The sequence below is a fragment of the Odocoileus virginianus genome, chromosome 27 (assembly GCF_023699985.2).
Source record: "Odocoileus virginianus isolate 20LAN1187 ecotype Illinois chromosome 27, Ovbor_1.2, whole genome shotgun sequence".
Lineage (NCBI taxonomy): Eukaryota > Metazoa > Chordata > Mammalia > Artiodactyla > Cervidae > Odocoileus > Odocoileus virginianus.
The window spans coordinates 44352244-44369303 of record NC_069700.1 but is presented as its reverse complement, the minus strand read 5'-3'; the positions used below and the strand labels follow the sequence as shown (position 1 = coordinate 44369303).

Sequence of the window (17060 nt, the reverse complement as noted above, 5' to 3'; positions counted from 1 at the left end):
GAAAGATGATGGTTACACATATGGATAAATGATAGATAACAGATATAAAAGATAAGTTGACAAATTCATTGAGAGAGCAAGAGTCTAACAGGATACACAGAACTGGAGACCTAAAGACAAATTAAGAAGAGTTAGAATTTTCACATTGCAAGTGTTAGATATGGTTATCATTAATATTCATTCTTTTTCTGTGAAGCAAATAATTATTAACCTGATAATAGTGTTAAAGGAAACTTCTGTGATCTCCCTATTTGAGTCCCTAGTCTGTCAACTTTCTAGAGAGTAATACTTTCTAGTATTTACTTTATAGAGAGTAAACACTACTCTCTAGAAAAATCTACTTTACAGTCTCTAAAATAGCAAAATCTTGCCCCTAGAAGCCCCTCAGTTCACATACTTTAATGTCATTTTATTACAAGAGTATACAAATTCAGCCACCTAATGCAATGTGTTGACTTTGCTAAAAGTAAATTATGTAGAACTCACCTGTGTCTTTTTAACCATTAACTTGCAAAGTTATGAAAATTTGTGATTCTGAAGGGTCTGTTCAGAGATTTTCAGAATGGTTGCAATCATTTCCTTTTGATATCAAATCTAAAAAATCCCTTAAAAACAAACTAATAAAAAACAACAATAAACCCTCCATTGAAAATTTCTGATTTTCCCTTAAATATCTCCACTAGAAAATAAAACTTACTTCCAAGAACCCGTGGCCATTAAAGTGGCTCTCAGGCAATTATTGCACAGTCCAGTTTAGAGAGAATAAGTGGCTTATTGACATCCAAGGTAAAAATCAGCTAGGTTTTTGAATTTTTGCTAAGACAAAACTATTATGTATTTTGCGTAGAGTATGATTGTTTTTCCAGAATTAGAGCAAAAGGAAGTAACTGACCCTGGTGGTCACATTGGCTAGCATCTGTCTATCTGCCCATGCATTTTGGTGGGGAAATAAAAACCCTGAATTAAAATTAACACTAGATACACTAAAATTGACACTGACCTCTTCTAGCTAACTTTGGCTCTACTATTCGGTAAAGAATAAAATAACTGTATTGTTGAAATATTCAATGACTGCTGGAAAAATGTCAGCACATGAGTGGCCTCATTTTGCTTGATGTAAGTCTACATTTTCACAATTTTTTCCTTGTGCATTTATGTTGCAAGAATAACCAATATTTTCCAAACAGACCACACTGAACCTGTTCTCTCTTTCATATTCCTATTGTTAATCAAGGTGAGAATATGGGGTTTTACATCTGCAAAGAGGAGAAGGTAGTCAATTACTCATCATTAGTCAATGTTGGGTTGCACATTTGAAAAACTACTTACATTCACTGCTGAAGGCAAGTAGCTCTAGATTTCTTCAACTTTTAAAATGAATTTTCCTTTTTTCCACTTTTTAATTTTTTTTTCAATATACGTGCTGCCAAAGTGAGCACTTTCCCTCGTTTCCGAAAACAACAGAGAGTACGTTCTACCTTCTGGAGAGAATGGCAATCCAGGGTAGAGGTTCTTCAGGGTTTCGATGAAAAGTTCAATTGTGATCACAGATCTAGGATAGGCAGCGGAGGAACCCCATGTGGGCAGTAAACTCAAGTCCCTCCTGTTATCTCATGCTCCTGTAATCCCAAACCCCTCTAATCTCAAGCTCTCTTCAGATGGATGGTGGTTAGCTTGTTTAGTCAACACAAATGTCTTGAGTTTTTCTTCCCAGGTAACTTTCCACCACTATATTAAAGAGAGAGACAGGCCCCTGGAGAGAGAAGAGCCACAGAGACTTGTGCTCCTGTTGTCAGTGGAAGATAATCAATTGCATAATGCCTTGTAAACACACGCATGCATGTACACAGGCATTTTGCTGTAAGGTATTCAAAACAGATACTTTCATGTTGTCATAGTGTACTGGATAACAGATAGAAAGGACCGTTGAAGTTCCATCTGTGAGAACATCCTTTAGTTCTACACATAACAAAGTTTCTGGAGCCTGTTAACGTCTGTCACCTACTTTCTATTACACACTATTAAATATAGCTAGGTAATAATGTGCCAATATTATTTGGATAGTTCCTTAAAAGATTTTTTATGGAAGTATAATTGAGTTACAATGTTTTCTTTTTCAGGTGTATATCAAATTGATCCAACTTTATACATATATAGTTTTTATATTCTTGTATGTTTAATATATATTTATATATGATTTATGATGTTTAGCTGCTAAGTTGTGTCCAACTCTTTTGCAACTTCATGGACTGATGTCCACCAGGCTCCTCTGTCCATGGAATTTTCCAGGCAAGAAAACTGGAGTGGGTAGCCATTTCCTTCTCCAGGGGATCTTCCTGACCCAAAGATTGAATTCATGTCTCCTATATTGGTAGGCAGATTCTTAATGCTGAGCCACCCTGGGAAGCCCCATATATAACTTATATGTACATCTACATTCTTTTAATATTCTTTTCCATTACATATCATCACCAGCTATTGAATATCAGTCCATGTGCTCTATAGGGACTGATATTCAGTATCCTTTTTAGTTTACTTTATAGTACTACATAGTAGTGTTTTTCTGTTAACCTAAACTTTTCATTCATTCCTCATTGAAATTTTAATTCATTAAAGTTTTTGTTAGAGAACCTTAGTTTTGTACATATGCATGCCACAGAATCTTTTAAGGAATGGTTAAAAATAAAGCCTTTGTGGGAAAACTGGTCAACCACTTGTAAAAGGATGAAACTAGAACACTTTCTAACACCATACACAAAAAGAAATTCAAAATGGATTAAAGATCTAAACATACACCTGTGGCTGATTCATGGCAATATATGGCAAAACCACTACAATATTGTAAAGTAATTAGCCTCCAATTAAAATGAATAAATTTGTTTTAAAAAACTCTTTTTTTAAAAAAAAAGTCTTTGTATCAAAAATGAATTATGCTCTACACACAGCAGGATAATCACTTCTTAAGGAATTCCCAATATTATTCTATAGTTGTCTCTTAAGTATATGGTGTATATCAGGTTTTGTTTGAAATAATCCATTCAGGTACAATTTATATTTTACAAAAATTATAAATAGATGGATAAAATATAAGATATAAATATATACATCTAATTTTAAAATTGCAGCATTCATGTATTGGGATTGTCTGTAAAAGTTTCTGATGAGGTCGGGCTTCCCTGGTAGCTCAGGCAGTAAAGAATCTGCATGCAATGCAGGAGATGCGCGTTCGGTCCCTGGGTTGGAAAGATCCCCCAGAGAAGGGAATGGCAACCCACTCCAGTATTCTTGCCTGGAGACTCTCATGGACAGAGGTGCTCGGTGATCTACAGTCCATGGGGTCTCAAAGAGTCTGACACATCTTAGCGACTCATGCTCACATAATAGTAAACATTAGAAAAAACTGATATGTAGACTATCTTGTAATTTTCCTTCCATAACTTTTCTTTCAACTGTAGTGACAAAGTGTGAAAGTGTAGTGCCAAAGAGGGATAACAATATGTGCTAGGTGTGCTGGTCCTGGGTTTGTTCGCCCTCAAATTCTCTCATCGTCCCTTTCCATCACTGTTCTGTATTCCAGGAGGACTGGGGTCTGAAGGCTGCTTCGTCCAGGTTCCCTATTGACTGCCTTTCACACTGACTGGGAAACACTGACTGGCAGGAGAGCAGAATGAAGAGAAAAGAGAAGAAAGCGTCATTCTACCTTCCACTGTGCTGGAGGAGGCTTTTCAAGATGAGGTGGCCATCTCCTCTTTTGGTTCTAGTTCTGTTGGCAAGCTTACCATTTGTCCCTGCTTCCACCAGGTTATCCTGGGCCTTTGGCTTCTTTTGCTTCCTCAAGTCCAGCAGTGGGAGCAGCTGCCAGCTATTTCTAATCTCAGGTTCAACTCTCATTTCACTGTTTAGTTTTCCAGCTACCCCACCACTTGTGTAGCCCACTTATGCATTAAAGTCTCCCTATTGCAAAAGATTCAAAACTATTTGTAACTGGCCCACACTCTGGACTCTGTACACTCTTCTTCCAGAAAGTATACTTCTTAGGAAATAGTCCAATTCTAATCATGTTCTGGTGACAAAATCTATTTTCTATGAAATAGTCTTACAAATTTGCACAGTAGACAACACCCTACTCCAAAGCAATGAATTTTTAAGTTGTATTTAGATACCATTATAATCATTGGAGGGTACTGGGACTAATCAATGTTTCTTTCTTCCTTGAAATGCTGCTTGAGAACGACTGATTCTGAATATTGAAAATATTGACCCTTCTTTTGAATGAGGCTCAAGAACTCAATTACTGATATGTATGATATTCTAGATTACACTGAGACATTCATTGTATAAAACTGAATCTCACTTAAGGGCTTCCCTGATAGTTCAGTTGGTAAAGAATCTGCCTGCAATGCAGGAGAGCCCGCTTTGATTCCTGGGTCAGGAAGATCCCCTGGAGAAGGGATAGGCTACCCACTCCAGTATTCTTGGGCTTCCCTTGTAGCTCAGCTGGTAAAGAATCCACCTGTAATGTGGGAGACCCCTACTCAATCCCTGGGTTGGGGAAGATCCCCTGGAAGAGGGAAAGGCTATCCACTTCAGTATCCTGGCCTGGAGAGTTTCCATAGTCCATGGGGTCACAAAGAGTCAGACATGATTGAGCAACTTTCACTTCACTTTCACAATCTCACTTTGGAAAATTATCAACTACACTTAAGATTCTTTATGTGCTGATAATAATTTATCAATATTTAAGAAAAAGGCCAATGGCCACAAATCTACTGATGCTTTCTCTAGCACTAAACTCTCCTCACAAATCTCTCGTTTCTTGACTTTTGCTTAGCTACCAGCATCGTCCCCCAGTTATTGTGGAACCGAAGGGACCAGCCAAGACCATCACATCAACAGGCTGTGCCATACAACTCTATGTGTCCCTCTCACTAGGTTCCACTGAGTGTGTTCTCCTGACCATCATGGCCTTTGATCCCTATGTAGCAGTCTGCAGACCTCTCAATTACACCAGTGTTATGCACCCATCATTTTGTAAGTTCTTAGCAGGAATAGCCTGGCTGTGTGGAGTAGGAAACACTCTTATCCAAGGAACCATCACCCTTCGCCTTCCTCGCTGTGGACATCACCGTGTGCACAACTTCTTATGCGAAGTGCCTGCCATGATCAATTTGGCCTGCATTGACATCCATACAAATGAAATCCAGCTTTCTGTGGCCACATTAGTTCACCTTCTTCTTCCTGTGGCATTGATATTGGTCTCTTATGGATTCATCGTGCAGGCAGTGTCAAAAATTAAGTCATTCCAAGCTTGGCGTAGGGCTCTAGGGACCTGCAGTTCCCATCTGTGGTGGTGTCCCTCTTCTTTGGGACCAGCTCAGCCATATACATTCAACCAAAGAGATTCTATGGCCATAGCCAGAGGGAGTTCCTTACACTCTTCCACACTGTTGTAACTCCCACCCTCAACCCCCTCATATATACTCTGAGGAACAAGGATGTGAAAGGAGCCTTGAGAAGGATGCTGAGAATAGAACAAAATTCCTAAGGAAAAAGAAAAGGAAGCGGTGACTTTTCATTGAGGAAAATTATTGAAGAGACCTAAGATTGAATAACTACTCCCAAGTGACTGCTTACCTTTCTGTCTTACCAACAATATAGCTACTGTGGTTTAGAAAAAAGAAGCACATTCTGCTTTTGCACAACAAAGGAAACTACAAGCAAGGTGAAAAGACAGCCCTCAGATTGGGAGAAAATAATAGCAAACAAAGCAACAGACAAAGGATTAATCTCAAAAATATACAAGCAACTCCTCCAGCTCAACTCCAGAAAAATAAATGACCCAATCAAAAAATGGGCCAAAGAACTCAACAGACATTTCTCCAAGGAAGACATACAGATGGCTAAAAAACACATGAAAAGATGCTCAACATCACTCATTATCAGAGAAATGCAAATCAAAACCACAATGAGGTACCATTATCACGCCTGTCAGGATGGCTGCTATCCAAAAGTCTACAAGCAATAAATGCTGGAGAGGGTGTGGAGAAAAGGGAACCCTCTTACACTGTTGGTGGGAATGCAAATTAGTACAGCCACTATGGAAAACAGTGTGGAGATTTCTTAAAAAGCTGGAAATAGAACTGCCATATGACCCAGCAATCCCACTTCTGGGCATACACACCAAGGAAACCAGATCTGAAAGAGACACGTGCACCCCAATGTTCATCGCAGCACTCTTTATAATAGCCAGGACATGGAAGCAACCTAGATGCCCATCAGCAGACGAATGGATGAGGAAGCTGTGGTACATACACACCATGGAATATTACTCGGCCATTAAAAAGAATCCATTTGAATCAGTTCTAATGAGATGGATGAAACTGGAGCCCATTATACAGAGCGAAGTAAGCCAGAAAGATAAAGACCATTACAGTATACTAACACATATATATGGACTTTAGAAAGATGGTAATGATAACCCTATATGCAAAACAGAAAAAGAGACTCAGATATATAGAACAGACTTGTGGACTCTGGGAGAAGGCAAGGGTGGGATGTTCCAAGAGAACAGCATCGAAACATGTATATTATCTAGGGTGAAACAGATCACCAGCCCAGATTGGGTGCATGAGACAAGTGCTCGGGCCTGGTGCACTGGGAAGACCCAGAAGGATTGGGTGGAGAGGGAGGTGGGAGGGGGGACTGGGATGGGGAATACATGTAAATCCATGGCTGATTCATTTCAATGTATGACAAAAACTACTGTAATGATGTAAAGTAATTAGCCTATTAAAACAAAAAAGAAAAAAAAATTAATAAAAAAAAAAAGAAGCACATTTTGATTCTACTTGTATATCTCATGGAACTTCATCTGTGTGTATGTGTGTGTTTTATAAACCTATTCATACTTTCTTCTACTAAATGTCTTTAAGGGGCATATCCCAGAATAGGGAGATTTAGTGATCTACCCAATATGCATGTGCTTACATATTTGATTAGGGAATTAAATTGTGTTTAATATGAACCAGAAAATGGAAAAGTATATGTTAGCATGAGGTGATTACTGTTGTACTTCTTTTGTAAAAGAGCCCTGGTGTGACATTGATTAAATCATTCTACCACAGTATCCCAATTCTTTCAAGAAAAGAAAAAAAAAAACTTGAAAATATGGGCTCTTTTTACAGTAATGTACCAGATTTGTGAATCTAATTATTTTTTTTTCCATTTATTTTTATTAGTTGGAGGCTAATTACTTTACAACATTGCAGTGGTTTTTGTCATACATTGAAATGAATTAGCCATGGATTTACATATATTCCCCATCCCGGTCCCCACTCCCACCTCCCTCTCCACCCGATCCCTCTGGGTCTTCCCAGTGCACCAGGCCCGAGCACTTGTCTCATGCATCCAACCTGGGCTGGTGATCTGTTTCACCCTAGATAATATACATGTTTCGATGCTGTTCTCTTGGGACATCCCACCCTTGCCTTCTCCCACAGAGTCCACAAGTCTGTTCTATACATCTGAGTCTCTTTTTCTGTTTTGCATATAGGGTTATCATTACCATCTTTCTAAATTCCATATATATGTGTTAGTATACTGTAATGGTCTTGATCTTTCTGGCTTACTTCACTCTGTATAATGGGCTCCAGTTTCATCCATCTCATTAGAACTGATTCAAATGAATTCTTTTTAATGGCCAAGTAATATTCCATGGTGTGTATGTACCACAGCTTCCTCTTCCATTCATCTGCTGATGGGCATCTAGGTTGCTTCCATGTCCTGGCTATTATAAAGAGTGCTGTGATGAACATTGGGGTGCACGTGTCTCTTTCAGATCTGGTTTCCTCGGTGTGTATGCCCAGAAGTGGGATTGCTGGGTCATATGGCAGTTCTATTTCCAGCTTTTTAAGAAATCTCCACACTGTTTTCCATAGTGGCTGTACTAATTTGCATTCCCACCAACAGTGTAAGAGGGTTCCCTTTTCTCCACACCCTCTCCAGCATTTATTGCTTGTAGACTTTTGGATAGCAGCCATCCTGACTGGCGTGTAATGGTACCTCATTGTGGTTTTGATTTGCATTTCTCTGATAATGAGTGATGTTGAGCATCTTTTCATGTGTTTGTTAGCCATCTGTATGTCTTCCTTGGAGAAATGTCTGTTGAGTTCTTTGGCCCATTTTTTGATTGGGTCATTTATTTTTCTGGAGTTGAGCTGGAGGAGTTGCTTGTATATTTTTGAGATTAATCCTTTGTCTGTTGCTTTGTTTGCTATTATTTTCTCCCAATCTGAGGGCTGTCTTTTCACCTTGCTTATAGTTTCCTTTGTTGTGCAAAAGCTTTTAAGTTTCATTAGGTCCCATTTGTTTATTTTTGCTTTTGTTTCTAAAATTCTGGGATGTGGGTCATAGTGTGAATCTATTTTAAAAGCTATTAAGGAAGAAAAAGGTTTGCATTTAAATGAAAACAATAGAAATAATTGTTAAATAATTATAGAAGTTACTTAATAATTTAATGATGTACTAAAACTTAATGTAATCTTATTTCAAATGGACCAAGGGGCTACAGGGTAAAACCTTGTATTGAATCTTACTCGATGCTATATTTCTTCTTTCAGGGTCTCTGAAATTGTAAAACACATGGGTTCTGAAGCCAGCTTGGTAAAACCTTTTGTTCTTTACTTAATCTCTTTGTTCCTTTAATCACCTCACAGGTTTTCAGTGAGAATTAAATACATTAATTCATGCAATGTACTTAAAAATGACTCATGGCTCTGGTAAGTGCTGAATAAATCTTAAAGATTATTAGATACTTTCGAAAACACTATGGTGTTCTATAACCTCCAAATTCTTCACTCTTCCTCCATCCTTCTTAACTTGTGCTTGGTTTGTTTGTTTGCAATTGTCTTGTATTCCGCAGTGTCCTGTACATTGCGCTTCTTTTTCGTTGTGCTGAAAACACTGAGACCAACCAAAATCTCTCTTTATTTCACTTCTCTTTAGATCAGTACCAATTTTCACTTCTGAAGAACCAGTTTAGATTGTGTAATCTGTGCTGAAAAGAATATGATTGATATTTTGGGTCAAAATACTTGAGTTCAAAACCCAATCTATCAAGCTAATCAAGTAGATCAGTATTTAATACTTGAGTGGTAACAATAGTTCCTAATTTAGATGACTGTTGTGATAAGTAAATCTAAGTTTAGCCCATGGCCTGTTATTTATTAATAGAAACCACACAATAATTAAGGCTACTTCTACACCACTTTTGTGATTTAAAACCTCATGATGACTTGATAGACCTTAGCCATTTGCTCTCTCTGATAGAGAGAAATTTTCACCACTTTCTAAAATTATTTTAATAACCTTTAAATAGACCAAAGTATCCCCATTCCTTTTCATAACTCCTCTAACTCAGCAAAAAATCTAAATATGAGTTCTACTTTATAGTTAAGTCTACCTGACCCTCATATGAATATCAAAGTCTTCTTAATCTTATTCCCTATTGTTATGTTAATCCTTTCCCTCCATTTTATTCACATTCCATTGCCCTAATCCAGATCTCGTGTCTTGATTTTAAATAAGTTTGCAAGTATGTGACCCTGAGCTGAAATGAGTTTATGGATATATTTGGTGTGGAGATAATAGTTATTTCAATGACTGTGAGTGCCTTCAGCTCTGTAATATGCTGTCTGCTTCACAACAGACCTTTACACCAACCCAAGCAGCTCATATAGTTCACCTTCTAGTCTCTTAGACACTTGTTGTTATCTATGACTGAATTTCTAAATCTCCAAACTGTTTCTTCAAACCTTTCTTTTCTCCATAAGTTTGATTATTCCATAAAATTATTTTCCATATATAATTCTACTTTTCTAATTTAAATGGTTTCAAATAATTGCTGTTCTTTAGTTGCTAAGCCATGTGCAACTCTTTTGTGACCCCATGAACTGTAGCCCACCAGGCTCTTCTGTCCATGGGATTTCCCAGGTAAGAATACGAGAGTGGGTTGCCACTCCATTCTCTAGGGGATCTTCCCAGCCCAGGGATCAAACCCGCATCTCCTGCATTGGCAGGCAGATTCTTTACCGCTGAGCCACTGATTACTAATGTCAAAAAACAAAAATTCAGCCTAATAAATTTTAAGATTTAATTGGCTTTATTCAGCAAATCATAAATCAGGTAGCTTCCCATCTACTAAGTAGAGAGAAGTTATACATAATAGGAGACTTTTACAGGCAGAAGGAGAAAAAACTGGATTGTTTCAGGTTCAGGTAAGCTACCTATGGGGGACAAAAAGGAACTATGTATTAGATTACCTCACTGGCGCTGTTAACAAAAATTTAATCAGCTTCAGCCTATCTAAGAAAGAATTGGAAAATTTTATTTGAGCCAGATTCAAGGGCTATAGCCCAAGAAGAGCATCTCAGAAAGCTCAGAGAACTGTTCCCCCATTAGAAGTCAAAACATAGTTTATATAAGTTTCTTGAGACAGAAGGCTGTACACCAAATGATGTATTCTTGACAGTTTATATAATCAAGTTTTAGCACCTTCATGGTGAGTCATACGACCCTAAACAAGATCAAGAAAAAATGTTGTCTTTTAAGGAGTTGTCTTGTGGCTGCCCTTTATGGATGATCAGGTGTTCCTGCCAATGGGACAGGTTTAATCAACACATAACGTAGAGACGCAATTCACTGTGTGGGGAGAGAGGAGGCTAAGGGCAGAGAAGAAATTTTATGTTTAAATTTCTATAGTACTGTCAGAAAATATTAATTTTATTTCAGTGTGTTGACAAGAAAATTCCAGACTGACTAGCTAAAACCACACTCCTGAAGGAGGCTGTAACTACAATTAGGTTAAGTTTTGTGTCTTGGTTTGCTTTTCTGAGCTTAGCACAGTGACTCCATCTGGGGTCGGTCATTTCTTTTTTTAAATAAAGTCTAAGTAGCACAAAATTCCGGGTTCTCCAGCATTATGATCTAATTTATCCCTTATCTTCTACAACATGCTGTCATTCATCTTTTGTTCAATTAATATTTAAACACCCAGCAGTTTCTTAATATTCAGGGCAAGTTATTGAACTTGTAGGTAAAATTATTCCACTATAGTGAGTGGAACAATAATACCACATTGCTAGGGTGGTGAGTGATAAGTGAGGTACCTCATGCAACATGCTTGGCAGAGTGCCTGACACCTAGCAAATCCCAGTCCATGTTTACCCATGATATCCTAACAGTAAGTACTCATGGGGTGTGATTAAAGTAGAAAAACAACAATTTTATTCCTTTATCCATCCTGCCTGTACCATGTAGCAGTTCTTTCCCTGCTCCTGGATTACATTTTTGGAATGTCCCATAATCTTTCTAGCCATTTTCAAATGGTAAAAATGTCAACTTTTAGTAATAAAGTATTTTCACATTAGTAATTAAAATGTCCACTGTCAAATGACACTTAATTTACATGTAATGATTCTGTGTTTCCTGAGCTTGAGCCTGTTCCCGTCTGAGACCTTGCAGTGGGGATTTGGGTGAGGTCAGTCTCTGCTTTCCACCTTGTGCATCTTCCTCTGTGCCTCTAGCTGATAAGTGTAGTTTCTGAACTTGCCAGGGTAAACCTGTGCAGAGGGAAAAGGGGAATCTAGGCAGGAATGTTTACTAGTCTCTGTAGTCAAAGACTGATTTTTCAGTTTCTCACATATATGTTATTTTTAGTCAATTATCAGGCAATTATTAATGTGAGGTCAACTAGCTAACTTCATCAGTTATCAGGGGAGTACAAATTGAAATCATGAAATATACAACCAGATTGGCTAAAATTTAAAATACAGAAAATATGAAGATATATTTGTATCTTCAATTCAAATATATAAGATTTCCTTTTGTATATTCTTAAATATACAAATATTCAAGATTACAATTCAATTTGTAGCCTTCAATTACAAATATAGCAGAATATATTTGTAACTAGCAGGTACATATATGTATAATATAGATTATATTATTAGAAATTTAATATGAATATGGCAGAAATGAGAAAACAACTCAGCATTTGATGGTAATGAGGGCCGATTTCAAATATCTCTGTGGTTTGGCCTCAGTTCAGTTCAGTCACTCAGTCGTGCCCAACTCTTTGCGGCCCATGAATCGCAGCACGCCAGGCCTCCCTGTTCATCACCAGTTCCCAGAGTTTACTCAAACTCATGTCCATCGAGTCGGTGATGCCATCCAGCCATCTCATCCTCTGTCGTTCCCTTCTCCTCCTGCCCCCCAACCCCTCCCAGCATCAGGATCTTTTCCAATGACTTAACTCTTCTCATGAAGTGGCCAAAGTATTGGACTTTCAGACTGATCTCCTTCAGGATGGACTGATTGGATCTCTTTGCAGTCCAAGGGATTCTCAAGAGTCTTCTCCAACACCACACTTCAAAAACATCAATTTTTCAGCGCTCAGCTTTCTTCACAGTCCAACTCTTACATCCATACATGACCACTGGAAAAACCATAGTCTTGACTAGATGGACCTTTGTTGGCAAAGTAATGTCTCTGCTTTTTAATATGCTATCTAGGTTTGTCATAACTTTCCTTCCAAGGAGTAGGCATCTTTTAATTTCATGGCTGCAATCACCATCTGCAGTGATTTTGGAGCCCCCCAAAATAAAGTCTGACCCTGTTTCCACTGTCTCCCATCTATTTACGATGAAGTGATGGGACCAGATGCCATGATCTTAGTTTTCTGAATGTTGAGCTTTAAGCCAACTTTTTCACTTTCCTCTTTCACTTTCATCAAGAGGCTTTCATCAAAAGATGGTTTGGCCTAGATGGAAACAAAACTGAAAAATCAGAGAGATAAAACTATCCCTTTCAGGATCATCTCCTGGGACAGTTCTTCTTATGATGCTACAGAGCCTGATATTAATTGCCATGTTGGGAGAACTGTTTCCATGGAAATTTTCCATATTTGGTGTTCTGTATACTTTCCAGTCTCTCCTGACTTGCTGATGTTCAGGGAGCTCCATCTTAAATAACAGTCCCTAAAACGAGTACATGGGCCTTCAGAGCTCATTTCAAAGTAATAATAATTTGAATCCTATGACTTACAGTTCTTTTTCACAATGAGAGTATCAGTATTCCAAAAAAAAAAAAAAAAGGAAATCTGGAAATGTTCCTCTTTTAACTTGTTCACTTCTTCTGATACCTTGCTTTTATATCTACATCATGCTTATGACTCTTAAATTTTAATGGCAAATTGAGATTCTATTTTAAAGTGATGTTCATCCAGGTGTAGAGATCATATGGTACATGGGTGATGATAAATTTTGCATCATAGTGGAATAGAATCCTTCCAGAAGCCTAAAGTAAACATACTGTTATAACTTTCTGTATAAATAAGGAGCAAGTTCATGACTAAATTGATCTTTCATGGTATTTCTGTTGAGGTATTGCATATATGTGTGGGGGAATGTGGCAGGACTTAAAACACAGGAGAAATTCTCATTTGAGAGGATAAGGTAGCAACCTGCAGTCTGAATTAAAGAAAATCAAATAAGAGACCTGGGTTTGGCTTTTTGTTACTCCTTTGATAGGAAAAATGAGTACTTTTTAGGGAACTAAATAGTTGGGAATTGACCATGAATAATAGAATCAAAGGAATTACGCATGTATGCATGTATGTGTATTTTTGTGCATGCATATGAAGATATATAATTGTGAGAGTATTTATAAGAAAAATATGTCTGTATAATATAAACTGGTTTGTTCCTTAGAGGTCCCTTTGTATGCTCATTTTATCTGTTATTTACTTTTGTTATTTTGAGTGATCACTCAGTGACATCATGCTGCTGTTGAATGTCTAGATCCCACACTAGATGCTTTCCTTAACTTCTTTCCTTTTCACTGGGTTCTACTAAGTATCATTTTTATGTGATAAGTTAAATCAATACATCTTATATATAAGAGTATATTTTACTTCCATGATTAATTTTCCCAACAAGTAATAAAACAATTTTAGGATATGCAATTATTAAGGAAGAATTTTGAAACCTGAGTGATTTTCACTGATGACATGTAAAAGCACCTGTTTGTCTTGAGCAGGAAATAGAGTTACGGTCTTTGGGGAATAAGGTTTGTATCAGTGAATATACTTCAAACATTTGCATTTTAGCTGTTTGGACTTTTTAAAAGTCCATTACGAATCCTGGCCTTTTAATCTTCCTGAAGATAAAAATTTGATGTGGATTTGAAGTTCATTGAAGCAGCCTTTTCATCCCACCAAAGACGCTTCCTTTCCTGATCCTCATCCTTCCATCAGATTCAACCACCTCTTCTTTCAACATACAGGACAGGAAAGCTGACTCCCTTCCTCAACACCACTCACCAAAGAAGGCAAGGAGGTTTGCTCTGAATATGTTCATAAATTTACATCACTAATAAGTGGTGGGTTAAATGAGTTGACTAATCAATTTTCAAAAAATGCATTTTTGAAATTATGTGAGAATAATGATTAAACATTTAGATATAAATGTAAATATTATTCCTTTCAATAGCCAAATGTTTGCCATTTTATAGGAAAAATAATCTCTATAATCTCAAGAAGTAGGCTGTTATTTATACGTATGAAAATCCTGGGGAAAAAAGGCCCAACTCAAAATTACAGCTGAAGAATTGAAGTATTACTTACACATATTATTTACATATATTAAACATCAGTATTACTGAGTTTTCCCCGTTTAATTTGAATGATTTTTCATAAGCTATAAATTAATCATATGCATTTTATTCTTCTGCTATTCTTTATTTTTTTGTGATAAATTTTATCTCATCTTCTGATAGTTATCTCTCAAAAAAATTCTTTCTTCTACAATTAGCCATCATGTGCATCTCTTTGTAGTCTCGACTTTAATGTCATTTGCTGCAGCTTCTGAACGACATTGCCAAAATTTATTCTATGGGGCACAGTAATTTCTCTCAGAGTCAGCGTTTCAAAGAGAAATTTTAAAAGGTTGATATTGGCTTCCCTGGTGACTCTGTTGGTAAAGAATCTGCCTGTAATGTAGGAGGTGAGGGTTAGATCCCTGGGTCAGGAAGATGCCCTGGAGGAGGAAATGGCAACCCACTCCAGTATTCTTGCCTGGAGAATCCCATGGACAGAGGAGCCTGACGTGCTTACAGTCCATGGAGTCGTGAGAGGCAGACACAACTTAGCAACTAAACGACCGCCGCCGCCACATTGTGACCAGAGGCCAATACATTATTCTTTCTCTAAATTCTTACGGTGTTTCCCTCCTTTTTGTGAACAGGGTGATGGGCATGAACAGTAGCAGTGTCAAAGAAGACTTTGTCCTGGTGGGCTTCTCTGATCAGCCCAACCTAGAAAAGATACTCTTTGCGGTTGTTCTGGTATCGTATCTCCTGACTCTGGTGGGAAATACAGTCATTATTCTGATCTCCTCTACAGACCCTAAACTCAGAACACCCATGTACTTCTTCCTTACTCACCTCTCCCTAGTCGATATCTGCTTTACTACCAGCATTGTCCCCCAGCTGCTGTGGAACCTAAGAGGACCAGCCAAGACCATATCAGCCCTGGGCTGTGCTGTCCAGCTCTACGTCTCTCTGGCTCTGGGCTCCACTGAGTGCATCCTCCTGGCTGTAATGGCCTTTGACCGCTATGCTGCGGTGTGCAAACCTCTCCACTACGCAGCCGTGATGAACCCACGGCTGTGCCAGGCTCTGGCAGGGGTTGCGTGGCTGAGTGGAGTAGGAAACACTCTCACCCAAAGCACTGTCACCCTCTGGCTGCCTCGCTGTGGACACCGGTGGCTCCATCATTTCTTCTGTGAAGTACCCTCAATGATTAAACTTGCTTGTGTGGACATCCACGCCAATGAGGTCCAGCTATTCATTGCTTCGTTGGTTTTGCTCCTCTTGCCCTTAGCACTGATATTGATGTCCTATGGACATATAGTCAAGGCAGTTATTAGGATCAAGTCAGTCCAGGCCTGGGGCAAAGCCCTGGGGACATGTGGATCCCACTTGACGGTAGTGTCCCTCTTCTATGGGACTATCACAGCTGTTTATATCCAGCCTAACAGCTCTTATGCCCATACTTATGGGAAATTCATCTCCCTCTTCTACACAGTAGTGACTCCAGCCCTCAATCCTCTCATCTACACGCTGAGGAATAAAGATGTGAAAGGAGCACTGGGAAGACTTTTTCACAGAGCCAGAGACCTGGGCTCATAAAAAAATGAAGCTGAGCACATAGAGGTCGATTTTTTTATGGCAAAATGAAGCTGAAGGCCATTTGTGCATTCTTTCTCTAAAGAAACACTAACCTATAAGGAACACACGCAATCATCACAGTCTGCATTATTGTCTGTTACTCAGCCTCAGAGTCATCGGTCCTCGCAACCTCTTTCCCAGGCTTCTTTTGGACCCTTTGAAACCACTATCTCCCCACACCCTTTAATTGTCCATTATTCACATAATTTCTGTTTCTTGCCCTCCCTTCCTGCTTTTCTTCAATCTTCCTTCCCTTTTTCCACTGTTCATTCTATGTTTCCAATTGTTCTCCCCTGTATTACCCTTGCCTTCCCTTCCCTCCTTTTTGTTGCTTCCTTCCTTCCCCTCTTTTTAGGCTTTCATTTCTTTCCATTTTTATGAGGTGCTTAACAACCATTTCCCTGGCTGCTTCTACACTGTATCTCTTCCCAACAGTATTCTAACAATTCCTGGAAACAACTCTGTGTAAAAGTAATTTCCTGTTTATCACAATAAAGAGCTTTCATTTGCTGTGTGGTGTCCAGTGCAGAGAATAGATTCTAAATGTGTGGATTTTAACTCCACAACTTCCCTTCTGAGCTTGTGCAAGTTTTATTAAAGTTTTTTTGTATCACATTTACTTAGGAGTAAAAAATGAATGAATGTTATTATTATGTTTATTAAAAGATCCAAAAGGCAATGTAGTGTAAGTTTAAGAGGCTTTTCTTTGTTCATTTTGTAATGCAAGTGCCTGACTTAAGCTTTGATTGTGGAGGCATCCACTTCAAATGTTCTTA

The 17060-nt window shown here is 38.3% G+C and overlaps 1 protein-coding gene and 1 pseudogene across 1 annotated transcript; both read left to right on the top strand.

Annotated features, from left to right (window-relative positions):
• Window positions 1-4797: 4797 nt before the first annotated feature.
• LOC110133298 (olfactory receptor 2G3-like) lies at window positions 4798-5602 on the top strand (annotated as a pseudogene).
• A 9701-nt stretch (window positions 5603-15303) lies between these two features.
• Window positions 15304-16245, top strand: LOC110133291 (olfactory receptor 2G3-like). Its single transcript, XM_020887090.2, has one exon. It carries the CDS (start codon window positions 15304-15306, stop codon window positions 16243-16245), a length of 942 nt encoding a protein of 313 aa, XP_020742749.2.
• Window positions 16246-17060: the final 815 nt, after the last annotated feature.

Coding starts and splice junctions, on each gene's coding strand:
- LOC110133291 (XM_020887090.2), top strand. CDS start 15,304: ATGGGCATGAACAGTAGCAGTGTCAAAGAAGACTTTGTCCTGGTGGGC.